The sequence below is a fragment of the Diuraphis noxia genome, unplaced genomic scaffold, assembly GCF_037042655.1.
Source record: "Diuraphis noxia isolate RWA-SAM2 unplaced genomic scaffold, SU_Dnox_SAM2 contig0005, whole genome shotgun sequence".
Taxonomy (NCBI): Eukaryota; Metazoa; Arthropoda; class Insecta; order Hemiptera; family Aphididae; genus Diuraphis; species Diuraphis noxia.
Genome location: NW_028301715.1, coordinates 15,969,947 through 15,990,021, shown reverse-complemented (window position 1 = coordinate 15,990,021; position 20,075 = coordinate 15,969,947). Strand labels below are relative to the sequence as shown.

At 33.3% G+C, this 20,075-nt stretch overlaps 2 protein-coding genes across 5 annotated transcripts in view; both read right to left on the bottom strand.

Annotated features, from left to right (window-relative positions):
• The window catches only part of rols (zinc-RING finger and ankyrin repeat domain-containing protein rolling pebbles), a 215,716-nt gene extending 210,727 nt beyond the window's left edge, over positions 1-4,989 (bottom strand). For 2 of the 3 annotated variants that reach the window (XM_089228577.1, XM_089228579.1), the window contains exon 1: positions 4,824-4,989. In XM_089228577.1, coding sequence (XP_089084703.1) covers positions 4,824-4,841 — 18 coding nt within the window. In that variant the 5' untranslated portion in view covers positions 4,842-4,989. The remainder of the gene's footprint in view (positions 1-4,823) is intronic. The other variant, XM_089228578.1, reaches the window with a different exon arrangement.
• Positions 4,990-8,932: 3,943 nt separating this feature from the next.
• LOC107161914 (uncharacterized) overlaps positions 8,933-20,075 on the bottom strand; it is a 147,375-nt gene continuing 136,232 nt past the window's right edge. For both annotated transcript variants that reach the window (XM_089229403.1, XM_015508530.2), the window contains one exon: positions 8,933-11,327. Coding sequence is in view for 1 of the 2 variants with exons in the window: in XM_015508530.2 (XP_015364016.1) it covers positions 11,317-11,327 (11 nt within the window). In the remaining variant the exon portion in view is untranslated. The remainder of the gene's footprint in view (positions 11,328-20,075) is intronic.

The following is a 20,075-nucleotide window of genomic DNA, read 5'->3' as shown; positions in this document are numbered from 1 at the left end:
AAAAATTGGAGCGGAATGCGTTAGACCATAACTGCAGCATTGTTGTTCGGTGTTGTATTATTATTATACAATATTTCCATCTCTTTGGTAAGCACATTACACGTGTACGCCGTTGCACGTTTATATAATGATGACCGATGGACAGATTTCGTTTAGTGGACAACGCCGCACGATAATAATAATAGTACCTAATGTGTATTATTGTGGAGTTTTGAGTCACAGTCGACTATTTATCTGAAAGGCATTGCAGGAAGAAGTGATTTGCTGTATTCGTCGTCAATACCGACGATGCGCGATTGCGTCCTAACACTCGTTTTGGTTATATTCGCATGCATAACGACCGACACGGGATGAGGTAGCATTATATAACGTCAGTATACTTAAATGTATTATAAAATAATATTATAATGACAAGTCGTATGTTCAAAACGTTCGCTTATCTGCAAAAAGCTTTTCGCGTAAACTGCGTCGACCGTTGCAATTGTATTGTTACACGTATTATAAATAATATTATTATCACAATGACTAGATCGTAACGATAAATTTGACTTTTGTTCTCAATTTTTGTCGGTGAGCAGAGAGACTTACCTGGCGAACGCACACTGCGCACTGCTCCAGATCGATTACTCGATTACAATAATATTTATCATTATTATTATACTAATGCAGTAGCGTTTGGTGCAACAGTGCATTCGGTCGGCTGCAGTCGTATATTGTTTAATATTATTACACGAGACAAACGTATTTAAGTATCGGATGTGATGTATGTTATATAATACGTAGATATTATAATATAATAAAAGAGTAATAATAATATTACGAATTATGATGTACGCGCGAGCGGTAATAAAACGTCGTCGTCGTTAAGTACGACAATTAAATCGTATAATATATACACGTATGTATATATATTAGCATATAAACTAAACGACAAGCGCGCCGCGTTATCAATGAAACGCGATTGCCCTGCAGAGTCGTAAAAAGATAATATTTTAATATATTATAATATTTAAATGGATATAATATTATTACAATTTAATAATACAATATTATCATCGCGCGCGCGTTCCTATATTATGGTGTGTACGAAGACCGTCTCTGACGCCGCCACCGTCGCCGATTCGTGTATCCGCCGGAAACGATAATTCAAAGTTCGAACGACGTGCCATTACCATTTGTTTTTTTATCCGCCGCGTCGTCAAACACGTAGGTAATATTATTCGTACCAGACGGCGGCGTGCAATGTATTATTGTAATTTATTACGTATAATATTATTATATATATATATAATTCCGTGGCGTATAAATTAAATACGACTGTGGACCTACCTATGGTGTGGCGTGTACCGTCTGCGAAATTCAATCTCCGCGATATGTGGTGTGGGAGGGTAATATTTTTGTATTCGACTGAACCGATTTCGCGTGCAGTCGGTTTTGATGTACGAAACGGTCAGGGGGGGGGGCAGCCTAAGTTGAAGGGTGGCGGTTATTTTAATTTTTATTGTTTGAACACGTATAGGTACGAATTAATAAGACGAATCGATATCTGCGTCACTGAGCACAGATAATAAAATTATTTTACCTTTTAGTGTGACATTAGGTCAACTGTTCTCACTGACATTATTATAGAGAGAGCAACTCAAAATTGCAGGTTTTTTTGAATGCCGAACGCAAATTTGTCATGTTATACCCATTGGCGTGCGCAGACCTTTTTGGCAGGGTGGGCCAATTCAATTATGATTAAGATACTTCAAGAGATACTTAAAAATATTTAATCAATTCAATTTATCAATTTTCGACAATTTATCAGGTCACAGGCTATGGCCCACCCCGTGTGCACGCCTATGGTTATAGCTACTATACGTTATTCGTAAGACCGCGGAAACGACGTACATCAACAATTTGTCCGAATTTTTCAGACATCTAATAATATGATATATAGTAAAATTTATATATTCAATTATGTATGGAACATCTGATTTAACTTTGTTACCTAACTCATTAACCGCTAGTCCCTAGGCATCACTCTTCGCCAATATCCACCGATGAGTTTGGCGCCACTGAATAACAGCCTTAAACTCACACAATTGATAAAATTCAATCCTCTATACAATTTTGCGTACAAGGAACTGTTGACCAGCTCACGAATCAGCTTATAATATCAATTAGATATTAGTATTATTCATAAGTGCATCCGCAGCTCAAGAGACCCGTCCAAATCAAAGGATTCGAGCAAGGCGCCAAGGCCGGATTGAACGACTTCTGCTCACCGAGTTTTCCGTACTTTGTTCAGCCCACTTACAAACTTTAACGACCGACAAACATGTACTATATGCCGTCTATACAAGTCCAACATTTTAGTCACCATTTCTTCAACCTTCAACTCTTAACGCCATATTTTTGGCCCCTCGTGACTTGAACGGCCAAAAATTGTTGAGGCCACCCATCGCTATCAGTAAATCGCCGAATCGATCCGGCCCTGCAATCATAAGATATCAGCAGAGAAAGAGTTATTGTACCACGGCCATTATTATATCGCCTGAGCTGCACTCCCGCGCCACTCATAATATCGACACTAATATTTGTACACTTTAATAATTTTGCTTAAATTAATAGGAATAAGCTTGAGTATCATCTGTTCAAAAATGTTTATCGACCGATTTGTAAAAACCACTGACATCTGGATCGATGGCAACTCGCATACAACAACACTACACTATACGGTTATCGCGGAATAACTTGCATACCATCAACGACCGCGGTTGTGTTACATATTCATTATTGCGCATGCGCTAGTAGTGATGATTTTGGAATAGAAATAGAAATTGACGACGATAACGACGGCTGTGTTAATAATTTTTTGACCGGAAGCGTTAAAAATAATAATTTTTGGTTACGAAAAAAAATACAAAACGATGACGCGACGGACGAGACAATAGGACGCGTTTCGCGATGTGTGACGTACGGGCGTCGGTATTTGTTAATGGACTGATATCATAAATTAACATATTATTCGCTGAATGTAGGTAGATTATTAAAATATGTGATTCATATAATAAGGTCTCAATTGTTTAAAATTATTTTTAGAATTCACACACTGGACGATTTTAGAGATTTATCTATTATAATACGCTTATATAATGATTGATTTATTTTGGAGTTTGGAATTCGTCTACATAACCATTAATTAAATGGTAAGTAATATAATATAATATGATATGCTTCTTTATACTAAAAATCATAACTTATTATTGTCAATCGATTGTTACAATAATTATTGTAAACAAAACGACGAAGGATGTTTTGATATAAATAAATAAAAAATTTTTGTACATTTTATTCGATTCGAATTCAACAGAAAAACCAACCATCAACTAGCAATTATTAATTTTATGATAAAAAAAAAATAAATTCTATGTTTATATTATATTTTCGAATGTTATAAAACAAACTATTTGCAGTAACTATATCGGTGTAGCATAGTATCAAAATTTCGTAATAATCGTACCTGCTACAATTTCCGAATTAAAATAAAACATTTTTCTGACAAAAATATAACTTTACGATATTGTATCAATATCTAAAATTCAATATTCAAAGTTAAATAAAGCACGAATCAAAATCGTGAAAAAACGTAATTTAAATACTATGTAGAATGAAGTTTGAAAAAAAAACGTACAATATAAAGTAATATAAATTTTGGCCTGGCTTATTATAAATTAAATTAAAAAAAAATATCGAACTAAATTCTTTTGGTTAGAAATGAGTTTTTTTTCACAATTCGCTATAAACAATTTATTTACGAATAAAATTAAGTTTGTGAAGTTAATATTTGTTATTAACCTTTGCTCTGCTGCAACGCGTTCCTACACCGAAACGTGTACGAATAAAACGCTTATAGTTTATATTTCGATTTTCGAATTTATTTACGAGAGTATGAAAAATGAATAAATGCTGGAATAATAATAATAATAATAACACGTATCCTGATCTCTAGCTCCAATAAACTTCGTTCAAACCGAATTCGGATGTGACTTGTTATATTTATTTACCAAGAAGAGTTAATATTGCGTTTTCAAAAAAAAAAAAAAAAACTGTAATAGAAAACAGGCATTATATAATATCATATTATTCGCTAACTTATTTATACGGTATAAAATAATTACTTATTATGTAGTTTATGTGAGCACGGGAAACTAATAATGACTTATAAAGTTGTTGTGCTTGTAATTAATATTGTTGTATCAACTGCGTGCAGTTAAGTATATTAATTACAAAATACGTATTTTACGACGGGCGCGTTCTATTGTTTTTACCGTTTCAAAATAAATTAACAAGTGCTACGCACAGGTGACAACCCAAACTTTCCGTTTCAAATAGTTCGGCGCAAGTGATAAGTTTCGTGATAAGACTAATTATTATTGCAAGCAGCGCGCACTAATCGATTTTATAGTTTCCATGCGATCACTCTGTATATATAGTTTGATTTTTCCGGAAAAATGGCAATATTTACTGTTAAATCAATATGTCATTCCGACTGTTATGGTCACCGAAGTATTGTATGCTCTCATTGGAAGGAAGCGGGTGAGTCTCGTATTGCATAAAAGCAGCGCGTCGCTTATAGCTGCAATAAAGTGCATGCTGAATTTCGCGTGACCTAATGCGCGCGTTTATCGTTCGAGTCACTACTTCGTTCTACTACGTTTACCTATACAGATTATATTGTTTTGGAAGTACAGCTGTGAAATCCGTTGTCGTTGCACCTTATCGCCCCTAAGTCAAGGCGGGGAAAACATTTCGATATTAATTTAGTAGACACTCACCTCGTGTGCGTCCGTCATCGTCGTGCAGTGGATGACTTGTCGTCGTGGTCGGAGACACCGGCCCGAATTATTGGCACCACGCGATCGCTCAATATATTATATTCTAATTTGCAATTTTTCGAAATTATTATTATTTTAATTATTATCGTCGTCTCTCGTAGTGTGATGACGATTGCACTCGGTTACGCGTCGCGATTCGAAATGGACGCGGCGCGACGACTGCGACTGCCGATGACGCCGCCGCCGCATAGATATCCGTTGGCGCCCGACGTTTAAAAATACACCCTGTGCGACGCGTCGTCACTACTCGCCCATAATGTTATGTGTAGTAATAGTCGTACTATATACACCGCAGCAGTCGAGCCACCAGAAATTATTGCATCCTGTGACGAAGCGAAGGTCGTCGGCTTCTTCTTCTTCTTCGGATTTTTTTCACTATTTTATAATTATTATTTTTTTCTCCACTAGAAATAAGCGCGTGCCCCGATGAGAGGACCTAAGCTTGCGTCGGATTTCATCGCGGCGTACACGAAACATTCAAAATATGACGGACACATATTGCATATATGGAGACGATATATTACGATCATGCATTCATGCCCCCCCCCCCCCCCCACATGGTCGCGGTGATATCGTAGGTAATAAATAATAATGATAACGGTGGCGAGTGCGAAGTAGGGGGGGGGTTCTTTATATAAATATAGAAGACCGTTCGTACACGGTCGCGTTACCCCCGACGACGTATAATAATACGCGTATTGTGTACTTGCCAAAAACTCGTCCGCTAATCAAAAACCGTTTTCCGCGTTTGATTTCAAACGAAAAGCGCCTGGGAAACAGTACGACATTTTCTCAACGGCATAATAATAATATCAGTCATGCGCGAAACTTTGACCGACGATTTAATTTTGTTATAAGAATTTATTATAATATCTGCAACAGTTTTTAAAAATTTCGACAAACATTAACTATATATTATACTATATAGTTAGCAGTCAGGTAATAGGTAACTGCAGAATTTGTAAATACCTACCTTTTTGTATTGCAACAACATATTATTATTATAGTTTAAAATTAATAAAAATAAATATCAGCAACATTAACTATGGACATTTTATAATTATTTGATTTCTAATAAGTCTAGCTGGTTTTTATTCAAAATCAGTTTTTTTTTATTTACATCGGCAGTGCTTCATCTCTCAATTCTAATAATATTATATTCGTACCTACAATGTATAAATGCCGGCGTTTGGTATGCCACGTAAGTCTATTTATGGAAAATATTAAACCATAACCGATGAAAACTTCGATAAGGTTAGTCGCTGTCTTACACAACTACCGAATAAGACACCGTAAGACTATAAATTATTGTAATAATATATTTCCAGACGGTTTGGCAAAATTAAAACCGGCGGCAACGCGGTTGGTGTACCTATTGGCAGTGTTGGCACGCGTCGACGCGAATCGAATAACATAATATGTAATATTATGCTCAGCAGGCTGTGCAAAAAGTTCTGCGCATGGGCCACAAAATGCCTATCCCTTTCGTCTGATACCTAGATATTGTAATTGCTAATTACAATAACTGAAAAATGATAGTCGGCGTGGCACCACTCAAACGTTTCGTCGGAATTTTTAGCGCCGCGTTGCTCGTTGCAGCGTGTTTACGCTGTAAATATAACCAATTCCTACCTGTTCGAACATCCTTTCTGGTCCTTCTGTACGTTCAGAAGTACGGTCTGTCTATTGTCTTCCGAAAATATCGACTTCAAACCAGTGTATTGTTCGGCACAGAAAGCTCATGTTTTTTACAGTTACACTTATATTATGTATAAAGGCGAGGATGAGAGGCGTTTCAGATTTTGTATGGTTAAATTACCCATCACATTATACTGAGTACCCTTATTATAAGAGGGCCGATCAAAAGCTTCCGGGACAGTTTTCTTCGACTGGAAGGCCATTATCAACCTCGAATTATTTCCTAGAGTTGAGACATTTAATCGTTGAAACCTTAAGACATTTGCAACCTGGCAACGTCCCTGCAGTGAATTCTTCGCTCGTGTTTTTGCACAAAAAATGACAGTCATTTTCCAGTCTTCTTATTCGCCAGATTTGGACTCAGCAGACTTACTTTTGTTCTAAAAAATGAAAAGGCCCACGAAAAGACAAAGATTTGACGATATTGAGGTCATAAAAAAAAAAAAATTACTGGAAGAACTGGAAGAGCATTATTCTAAGATGACTTCCATTCGAATACCGGAAAAAAGAACGATTTTTAAATTTTTTTAAATATATTAATCGATTATATAAATTAAAAAATTATTATCACTTACTATACCTACGCACACATCGAAATTGCCTACATTGAACTCCTTAAGAGTACATCAGCGCACTATTCGTTTTCTCTCTGTGTATTAACAATTTAAGTTAGATAGGTTTAAGTAGGTACTTGTAGTATATTTTTATACATTAAATACAATATAGCTTAGTATAATATAGAGTAAGATGCATTTTTATGACTGGAAATTCCCTAAGTAGGAATCATAGTGCCTCTGTAGTTGACTATATAGGCGACCTTTTCATACTTCGTCATAAAATAAAACAAGTGGTAAAATATAAAATAACATTGCATTACTGGAAATTTTCGATGTACACTGTTCATGCTTTAATGCTTTAATTATTCCAGTGAACAAATTTTAGTCTATCGACAGTCATTGAAGTGTTTAAGTGTTTTTGTTTAATTTATATATTACAATTTATTAAATACATTTGAAATAAAAACTTTTAAATCCAATAAAGAAGACGAAAAAGTAGCTTTTGAAGGATATACATATTATATAAAATATATACATTTTCTGATTTTTTATTTTATTGATATATTTATATATAATATTTGTATACTATTTATTTATTCTAACGCTTGTAAAATTATAATATGATCTTATCATAAATTGATAAATGATATGATTAATAATAATAATTTGATATCTTTTTCGTGTATAAATAATAATCAATTTCAATCTTCATGATCAATTAATATATTTTTTCTTTTTTTCGTTGGTCTCCTTTACCGATTACCGTGCCATTATGCGGTGGAAGAAGGATCCTTTGTAGAGGATATAGAGTTTTGTAATTTTCAACAATTAAAAATAAATGTATACAAAGAAAGTTCCGGAACTTTTTGATCAGCACTCGTTCATTTGTTTTTGAATTTAATTTGAGGGGACATGAACGACGAAACTCAACAATTGGATCATCTATTTCCGGCAGACAGATTTCTAAAGTATGTAATACCACCATATATATAATATATTATTATGGTACTTGCTGAGTAATGTAGGTAATTGATAAACGGATATGCAGCCAATGCGTCCCAAAATAATATAATTAGCACACGTCATTCAATAGTCAAAATATAATTGTGCATAAAAAATTTCCTCGCTGCTATATTATGATATTATTACGATAGTTGAATAATTAGAGGGAGTATGTGAAATATGTTATGTACAAGTGTATTTTTTTTTTTACATTAATTTTGCTAGTCCTAAATTAGTGAAAAAAATTGAATATTTTTTTGGGGGGGTTCTCTTCGCCAAATGCTTGTTTCATCGTTAATGGATTTACGAGAATGTGTCTGGCGTTGTTGAAATTGTTTAGTAGGTATTATGTTTACCACATTGGTATAGACTCGACTGATATTTAAGTTTAAATGAAAATTATGAATTTTAAGCTATGCTATGTACGTATACGATGTAGACGTATTATCTCTTACACACTCTTTTGACAATAGGTCAAACCGACTTTTTATAAATCGCATATTAGAACTGCAGAGCATTCGCTTTCAAGTCTACAGACTCGCCCACAACGAATGACTCACCCCTATAGACGGCACGAGACGTGTGGTATGGCAAAAAAAAAAAACATCTTCCATTACAAGGAAGTGCGGACACGTCGTTTTTTTTCATCACAAGTCGTCGTCGTTCGGCTGTTGCGGTACAAGACACACGGTGGATAGTAGTTACACAGCTGTAAAATTGAAACTAATTTTTTTTTTTCAATGGAAACCTTAACATAATAATACAATATAAACAATAATAACAACGGCGCAATGAGATTATGGTCGTATGCATTTATTTATTTATTTTTTTTTTATCGTGTACACAAAAACAAACACAATATAAACATTTCTACGAAAACTATATAATAATGATAATAATACATTACAACCATACGGAATAATAATACTCAATCGATTTTATACATAATATACAAGGGTAACGGCAGTGGCTACTCGATTATTTTTATAAACTTTAATTGTTGTATAATAATATTATAACAACAGGTCATCCAAATAAATGGGTGGGCACCGATTTAAAATTTGATAATTTTTGTCGCAGTAATTTATTATAATCAGGTCGAGATTGTAATATTATACGATTAGTTGATACACACGATCGATATAATGTAATGCGGGTAGGTATAATAATGAGTGATAGGTATATGGACAAATTAAAAAACAAAAATCTGAAATAGTATAGCACACACGATTGGAACCACTTGTTGTGTAGGGACACACCACTTAGCCAACGGAAGATTAAAAATATTTAATTTTTGATTTATTTTTACCAAACACAGATCGGAGAGTGGGCATTTAACGACTTTTTGAGGTGGGGTTAAAATCGATAAAAATACGTTAAGCCGTTTGATTTTGCCGAAATTATTGGATTTAGAGTATTTAGACGATGAAAAAAAAACTCAAACACACATACTTACACTGTTTATAAAAGAACATAAAATAAATTAATTAAAAAGTCAGCCTTTCAGTCACGGATCAAAAAAAAAAAAAGATTAAAAATTTAAAAGTTTTCACAGTGAGAAGAACATAATAATAATAATAATAATAATAATAATAATAATAATAATAATAATAATAACAAACATGTTAAAGCCTATCCGTTGGGTGGCTATCGGAGCCACGTGGTAGTTAATCACTGCCGTCGTTACAAAAAATAATAATAATAATAATAATAATAATTAGTTGAAACATAACGAAAACAGTAACCACAATACGGTATGGAATATTATCATGAAATATCCGATCTGCAGCTGCAGGTGACGTAGTCACTTTGAAGCGCTACCGGAAGGAGTCGACTTTTTCGATTTCGTTCTCATCACCGATGCGTATTCGTAACGTGTATGATATTATAGGTACGATCAATACTATTATTTACATTTTACACACTTAACATTATACATTTACGTAGTAGGTATAATAGGTAGGTCGAGACAATAATATTGTTACAGTAAGTTGTACACGAGACTTAAGGACTAAAACGATATTATAATATTATATACCTATAGTAAATTATATATACATTATTTACATAATATGCCGACCAAAACACAAAACCTCGACAACCCGTGGCCGTCGGTATTTTGTATTTCTTACACTCGGTTATTGTTATTATAATATCGAAAAAAAAAAACGAGGAATATCGATTTCGCGGGAATACAATATTATTATGATGCTGCGGGGATTCTCAAACTTTTATGAACTTTTTTTGAGGGTACCCCTTCTTAGTTTTATTAAGCTAAAAATATATATAAAACAAATTTAAAGGCTTAAGTACACAAATTTTTAACCTTAACCGTACCCCTTAAAAACGTTGAGTACCCCCAAGACGTACGCGTACCACAGTTTGAGAATCCCTTGAATAATTTGTACCTACACAAGACCTACACAATGTTTTCGGGCTCACGCATTCAATCCAATCGATTGCCAAGTAGTTATTGTTGTTTTTTTTTTTTTTTTGGGGGGGGGGTTTGTTTACATTCAAATTATTATTTATCACAATACAGTATAATAATATGCACCGCGAAAACGAGACTGAGCGCGAAAAGAGCGGAAGTTCGTTGATGAAAAGCTTATCGTTCTTATAATAGGTTATTATAACAACACAATAATAATTACAATAAAACATTGATCGCGTATAATACACAACGTACATCACAAACACCGTATAGTGTGTGCGTAATATTATCATCGTTTTTTTTTTGTTTTGTAATATCATCATTATGTACAAACATCAAATACATATTATTATTATTATTATTATTAAATGGAAATAAAAATATTGCGTCGGTATCAAACTCCGTTGCGTCGCGATGACGGTTTCCATTCAAACACACGAAAAAAAAATCCTTCGGTTATCATAGTAATTATATTATATTATTACCTACACATCGACATCATTCATAGAATATTATTAAACGTCTATTATGTGCACACCTTGTCCCGAGAACTTGGAACAACAATTTCGTTATTATTTTAGTTAATAATTATCGATTATTATTTATTTTTTCACAACACCGACTGTCATTATTTTACTGTAACAATAATAATATTATATTATGTATAATATACACGCTTGCGTTGATACGTCATCGTATTCTTTGTTCAGTCTCCGGTCGAGGTCCATCCCCGCGGGTCTCATTAAACGGACTCTGAAACAGAAATAATAAACACGTTAGACTCGACTGATATTTAAGTTTAAACGAAAATCATGAATTTTAAACTATGCTACGTATGACGTAGACGTATAATCTATTACACACTCTTTTTACAACATTGGTCAAGTCATTAAGTTGTAATAGTACGCCAATAAGGACACAGCGACCATTGCTACGACGACTTATTGAATACTTTTCGAAAACCTAAACAGGAAGTTAACATCAATAACAATGGCGGAGATTATATAATTGGTATCTAGGTACTATTACATAACGTACAATTTCGTTTTAATCGTCGTCGATACCATATTATTGTAATGATAGCCACTCTTCACAACTATGTTGTAGGTACTAAAAAGAGTGTCATCATCATGTCCCTCAACATAATATATTATATTATTATAATAATATGTTAATATGGTATTATAGAGCCACATAGATGTTTATATTATAATAAACATCTGTGGTCATATTATATTGTTATGTCCTTTTATACAAAAATCTGTTCTATTTGTGCTCGGACGATACCCTTCAACCATCGGCCAGATAACTCCCTGCGTACACCCTTAGCGTCAGACATACTACGTGGTGAGCCGACTTAAGATACTTCAAATGTAATTTTTCTATGTCTCAAATAATAAATTCTCTTTTTATATATCTCTAAATATTAACAGTTGTGTTATCAATTAATATTGATTTATAAATTAATTAGTGTTGAACCTACTTACTTCTCCTTTCTTCGTCCATCAAACACTCAAAAGACTTCAGTCGAAGTGCAGGGGTAAGTTAATTCAAAGTATAAATAATCAAAAACCTTATATGCATATTGCATATATGTATTTGCGTGTGTATACATATACATATACACATAAGAAGGTAGTAATCTAGAGTGTATACATAATATACATAAAAGAGGTAAACACATATACGTTACAAACTCCCCTCTTTTTACATTACTAAATTATATTGAACTATAATATTATAACAACGAATTTTACTATAATTGTGTTATATCAATACAATTATACGTCTATACATCCGTTTCACCTAAGATTACAATATAATAATAATTCAATCAATTATAACATAATGAATGGTTATATAACACAGAATAGATGATAATAATAATATAATATATTTCAACTATTCTGCAGTGGTCGTACTATGAACTCATCGCCTCACCGTGCACCGATCGATCGCCATCGTCATACGTGTTACAAGGTACAGTACATTCTAATTACATAACGTCTGAGAGGCAAAATAATAATAATAATAATAAAAAAAGATCAATCAAACTATGAAAAGAAATGAAAGACGAACATATACGATTCAATCCGTTATTGTTATATGACGGCCGTTTTGTTTTCGCCTTTGCGTTTTTAAGTTGTAGAATTCAGACTACGACGCATAATATTAAATAATGTTTTTTTGTAGTTTTTATTGCAATGAATTTTGTTCGGTTACTGCGGTTTCTTTAGCATTTAGGTATAATATATTAATATGGAGTAGTTATTTATCGCTCTGAATAATAAACATTAAAAATATAAATTTACAACCGCCCGTAACAACTGCAACAGTCGAGCTTGTTTGCCAACATTTCAGTCGGTTTTCCGTCGTACCGTGCCCATCATAAATCGTCGGCACTCATACACCACGTGTACCAAATAACAATAATAATAATAATAAGTTGTACTATTCAGTACCTATTTAGTAAAAAACTCGAGTGCAATAAATAGTACACGACACGTTTGCAGGTGAAAAAATAAGATTTACATAATATATCATGTGCAGTCATGTGGGGCATAAGCGTGAGCAGACCTTTTCGGCAGGATGCACCAAGATGCTTTAAAATACTTTATTAATTCAATTTTTCAACGTATTTATAGTTAAGAGGCGTAGGCCCGCGTGTAGTGTTATCTCCGTCTTACAAGGGCGTAACATAGCAAATTTTACGTTCACCAGATCACGTTTAACTCAGTTGGTTTAAAATTTATAGCGAGCTGACCTCTCACAAAAATTAAAGGTAATATTATTCTGGAGAGCGTCTCATAGGTTTTTTATTATATTTTAATTTTAAAGCGAGTTATAAGTATTTTAAGATATACAAACAATTTAAAATTTTAAGATAGGTACTCAAAACTCGCTTTAAAATTAAAATATAATAAAAATCCTACGAAAAGCCTTCCAGAATAATGTTACCTTTAATTTTTGTGAGAGGTCAACTCGCTATAAATTTTAAACTAACGGACTAGTTAAATGTCATCTGCTGAGCGTAAAATTTGCTAATATGTTACGCACTTGCAAGACGGAGACAACGCGTGCGGGTGTAGCGTCTTCTTAATTAGGTAATTGTTATTATTGAGAATTTCGATTTGAAATTTTACCATCAAAGTTGGGCAATATGTATTACATCAAGTACAAAACGGTCCGCGAGGTGAATCAAGGCCCACTCGGCCCACCCCGTGCGCATGCCTATGGTTATGCGTATAAACGTCGCGTGCGAAAACAGACCGTCGAATGGTTTTCACTCTCAGCTGAGGTTCGTCGACAACGAATCGGACGATTCAGACGACAGCTGCAGTATTTAGAAAAATTAATTATTTACCCCGACAGATCTACTTCCGAGTTGTTTCCGCGTTGAGACGCGTGTCGGGGACACGGAAGAGAGTGCGCATAATAATAATATACGTATTATTATTAGACGCAGCGGATTCGAGATCAGCAAGCAGAAAACGATAAATATAACAATTTTAATGACTAAAGATGTTAATTCGGTAGATTTTATGTACCGTCGTTGAAACGATAACACTCTTAAAACGAACAGCAAAGACGATTTAAGTTTTTTTGTTTCATAATAATTGCTATTCGGATTGCGGTTTGGTTATTATGATGAGTGTGTGTGTGTGTGTGTGTGTGTGTGTGTGTGTATGTATGAGGGAGAAAGTGTAGGTGTGAAGCAGAATCAGCGTTTTAACTTCAAAGTTTCGAATTCATTTTACGACATTTTATAACAATTGGTTTTGTGTTGAGAATCCGTTTTACAAGTGTTACACATTTTTTGACTTTTGTATACTATTATACACTAAATCATTGTATTGTGTTGGGTCTCAATAACGTTTACAATCGTTTTAAATCGTCAATAATCGACACCTTTAAACTATGCATAACTTAAAGAATTCCGTCCGATCAAAATATAGTATTTCGCGGGTATTGATTCATATAATAATAAGGGCACTGATTATATACAGTAAAAAAATTATAACATACTACACAATTCATAGCATTGAAAACATAAATATTTAAATCGCATACCATTCGAAAAACTTATATCAATAGATTGATCATCAGTATTGTCTGTCGCACTGCTTAAAACCAACGCGGTGTAATTTAATATAAAATAACACTGCCAAGCCGCGACTGTCGTGTCACCGGAATGTACCTATATTGCCTATACAAAACGCCCGGTAAACCAAATAAAGTTGGTTTTTTTCCAACGTATTTTGTGAAGGTTTTTTTCCCTGCTAACGAATGCAATACTTTTTTTCATTTTTTATTCATCTGTTATTTACACAAGCATGTTATTTGCCGAAATCGCTCGATAAAATAATATACGTCATTACGAATCGTGTCATTTTATAATATGATATTAAAAAAAAAATGCAATACCTCAACACCAGCTAAATTATTTATTTTGATGGACTACGATGAATATTACTATAAAATATAAACGCAAACAGATATTTTACGGAATAAATACATTTTATAAATTGTACCGGCTTATAAAAAAATTATTTACTACTGTGTAAAATACCGTGGTAAAAAAAAAAAAAAACATTAATTAACATAATCCAATATGTACTTAATTTAAATTAATACATTGAAATATTTCAGTTATACTTGTAACTTATTACTGATATAACGAACACATATAGATTGTACATTTTATAATTTTAGTAGGTAGCTAAAATAAAGTATAGGTACACATTAAAAAAAAAAATTGTATTTAATGGATACAAACAGGTATAGGCTATACGAATAATGATGGTAATAACAATAATAACAACAATAATGGCCACATCAATAAAATCATTATAAATAGATACTTTTTATTTGGAAGTCGGCCAGAAATAGCTTTCGAAAACGAGCAAATTATATCGGAATAAGATAAAACACGTTCGGGATTATCCTGCAATATACGTGTAATTTTATTTTGTTATTGTCTAGTTCACGAGGGAATTTGGGAGAAATATTTTTAATTTTATCATATGATTAGAATTCAGACAGTGGTTCGAGTATACGACTGTAGTATAGGGTATACTACAGTTTGGTATCTGGCAACAAATCTAAATATTTTGAAAATTTTATCAAATATATAAAATGCCTATATAAACATTCAGTGAAAATTTCAAGTATCTGCGGTCATTTGTTTTAGACTTTTAGAGTTACAACAAAATAAGAAAATCACTAAATGTGAAATCCAGTGAAAATCCAATGTTGTAAAAATTTAAATTTCAAATCCTCATAAAAATATAACACGAAAAATATTTGTTGAAAACATATAACAATAAAATAGTGAAATTTAGACGTATAGGAAATATTGTGTCTACATAATGATGAACGTGATCTAAATGAGTACTTAATAATTGGAATCGCTCATAATTTAGAACTACGACATTAAAATATTTTATGGTAATTTTTTGTTTTTTATTACTTATATTTTATATTTATGAGTATACTTATAATAGACGGGGATATGTCGTACGGGGAAACGTATTGGACGGGGAAATATCTTACGAGGAAGTGGTTACGGGGAAACGCGTGACGAGGAAATGGCAGACGGGGAAATGTCCATGAATCGTAGTATAGTGTACTATAGTGTTAGCTGTTTACTGTATAAATATATCACATTTGTGGTATAATATGATGTTTTTCTTTTCTAACGGATCTAGAATAATTATAAAAGTTTTTTTCATATTTTTTTGAAATCTGATGTGAAATAATGGCACAACACTTATTTTGTGCTAGACATTTTTTTCAGTTTTGCCCTGTTAAATCCTGCCTCGTGTTCGACTTTTTAAGTAAAAATTTAAATTGCTGCGACTCGATTAGTTAATAATTCATTGCTGATGTATTTTCGTTATTCGTAATAATAAACACGAACGAAATGTTGGGACGAAATTGACCGTAATGGGTAGTATTAAAGCGAATGCTTTTCAGAGTCGTACTTAGAAACCAACAATCCAGGTCAACGGATAAAACATAAAAATGTCTCTGGGCGAACAAAGAAAAACATTAAAAGAAAAAACTTAAGTAGAAATTATTGGACGGAAACTTCCTGAAAAACAGTTGCAGGAACGATTCGCCGAATCGCGATGATGTCTACGGCGGCACAGGATTTGGTCTGATTGCAAACGATCGATGTGAAAACAAAACGGTATTGCTATGTATATGCGGAGCAGTGTCTATTAATACTTGAAAAAAAAAAAAGAGAACCAATAAGTCGATGGGATAATATTCGAACCGAAATACCCGGGTCTGCGGGGGTCCAATATCACACTGCAGGCTACTAAACCGGGTCGCGAATAAATTCTACTATAGGCTTTTTTCAACAATGAGTCCTATCATTATATTGGCATAATACATATTCAACGAACTATACCGTGGCGATGAGATTATCACACGCCGACGACCGTTTCATTTTCGATCTCTTTTACAGCCACACGACACGTCATTTCTATACTGTCACTGGATTTCTATAATGGGCAACCCTATTTGATCATAGAAACAGTAGAAACATTGCTACAATTGTACATTGTATATAATATAATCTCATAATTAAAGACCGGATTTAGTTGCACTAAAAATATGTCAAAATTGCAATGAAAATAATACAATAATTATTGCATAATAAAGTTATCTAATTGCTACATAAAATGTATTCTTAAAATATTGCAAAAATGTATAACTATTATTTATTTTCTTAAAAATTATTTAAAGTATTTAATAGTTAAAATATATTATTTTTCTGAATTAAAATTTATAGAACATATTATAATATAGGAATAAGCTAGGCAGTACAATTACACGAAAGCAACTGATACTAACAATTTATTAATTGTCTTTTTCAATATACAGACTATTTTCAAAACTGTAATCGTAACGGGTAATAAACTATTGTTATCGATATCATTAATGACCTATAGAAGTCCATATCGCCACGTATCTATACTTATATTACACCTTTATTCTTAAATAATCTAACCAATAATGAAAATCTACAATAATTTTATTATTTTTATATTATAAAATTAGTTAAGAAATATTGATTGGTACATTAATAACGTACAATATAAAAAATTGAAAAAAAATTGCAAAAATCGCTAAAACATTGAAAATTGCAAAAATTACAACATAAAATGAAATAGAAAGACTGAAATCAATACAAATCGTGTACATATTTGATCAGATTTGATCTATATTAAATGCAAAAAAAGTAGTAATATCAATTATATCCGGTTTTACTCATAATATATCAATTCTGATGCCCCGCCCACTGTTTTCGATCGGGCTAGAGTTCAGCTTGAGGCGATGATGGCATTTATTATCGTTTTAAGTCTGTTGGACGATGATCGACGAGGTGAGGAGATGGAGTGAGTAGTCGCTTTGATTTTTTTTTCCATCTAAAGCGTTTATGTTGTATTCGTCGAGAGGTGCGCGACGAGAAATGAGATCGGTTATTGATGCGCCGTTGCTGGACACCTAAGATATGACAGCAACGACAGCGTCAACAACGATGATAGTAATAATAATAACAGCAACAACGCACAAGCATTGAATCGGATTTCGCGGAACAAACAAAAGAAAACTGCGAAGAAGAATTATAGTCACCGACCTTCACCGCCGAAAAACATATATTTTTAAACGTGTTTTAGACAGTTCGACATTTGTCCATAGACGAAAAATAAACATTATGGATGAAATATTTTTCTCGAACGCAGCGATCGATGTCTATTGGAACTTTTAAAAAAAAAAAAAACTTTTTCCTTCGGTACAAAAACAAACGTCATTTGTAGGTGGGGTGGTACACACAATCGCTAATCGCAAATCGATTAAACGCGGCGTAATTTATTCAATCGAATTAATTCACGCACAGTGTACAGCGATTTGAATAATAATTGCACAATGCAGTCGCAGCAGAGTACCTACCTATAATATATTATATACTCACACTAGTCACATTTCTGACTTTGGGTGGGCGGTAACAGCGTTTTCGTAACTGTATAGCACAGCACTCGCAAACATTTGACGCGAAAAACGTAGGTATTATTATGTAATTATGTAATTTTTTTTTTTCTGCATTAAGTATAATAATTACGCGTCACATTACAATATCACACTCGGCGGTTTCGCAGCGTCTGATACCGACACAGACAGGACGTCCGGTCTAAGGAAGAGGAGATTTATCGTCGACTGCGGCGGTATGACTGGTATACGGTAGACCGGTTAGCCCGGTGGCCAGTGGTGAGCGTGTGGGCCGCCGAGACACGCGATTTCCCGGCAAGTGCGAAAGAAATTTATGATAATAATAATAATAAATGTGCGAAATCACGTGTGCAGTCTCACGGCCAACTGGTTGGGATTTCGTGACATTTACAGAAAGGAGAAACGGGTCGGCCGTTGGCGACGGGTGGGGCGGCGGTGGTCGAGGTGTTCGATTGCGGCAACGTAAATGCCCGAAACAGCTGATCGAGATATCAGAGAAGAATCACCGAGTACCGTAGGTATAAAAAGGCCGGTATAAAACGTTTAATACGATGTGAATAGGTAGGTAGTGAAAAATGAAAATTAATTACCTAATTAATATCCGATAGTAATTGCACTGAGAAAACCTGCAGCGGTTTATTATATTTAAATGTTTTTGACGGCATGTGTGATAAAATTATGCGATCAATAAATTCAAAATTTGAGTAGGTACGCAAAGAGTCAGCGCGAAATAGCAATCATAACACGAATAGGAACAATATAGAAAATATTGCGAAATTAACCGCTAAAACAGAGTCCAACAAAATATGATTTGACCTATTTCAAACCGTTATGATATACATAAAACATTATATTTCCACTGATAAAGTTTTGAGCGATATTATTCATATACTCTAAATGCAAATAATACTGTTTGAAATTTAGTTTCTTGGTATTTATATTAATGTTTTATTTTGTTCATAATGACCTTTGAGAATCCAAACAATCGATTTACTGCAAAATATATAATATCCAGCATGATATCTATTGTTCCCTGATTGATGTGCAATGATGGAACGTACACTATACAATTTCCCATCATAATGACCCCAAAAATAAATAGTCGCGTAAGATACGCGGTAACCTGTATAGGAGGCCAGACGTGAATAATTTGGTGAATAACCTTGCATTGTCGTTGGTTCGTTAAAGAATAAAAGTAAAAAAAAAAAAAAAAACGTTAATCTGCATAATATTTTATTTTATCAAATTACTTGGCATTTTGGTATCTTACAAAAACATTATAATATCAGTTCCCCGCCGACGGTTGCTGCACCATTAATAATTGATAACTCGTCGACACTGATAAGAATAAACGATAACGAGCAAACTCCAATATCGTGATATCGCGATTTCGGTAGGTAGTAATAAAAGGCGTATCAAATTTTTAATAATGCAATTTTACTTTTTAAAGGACTTGAATACTTGTAAGGACACTGAAAG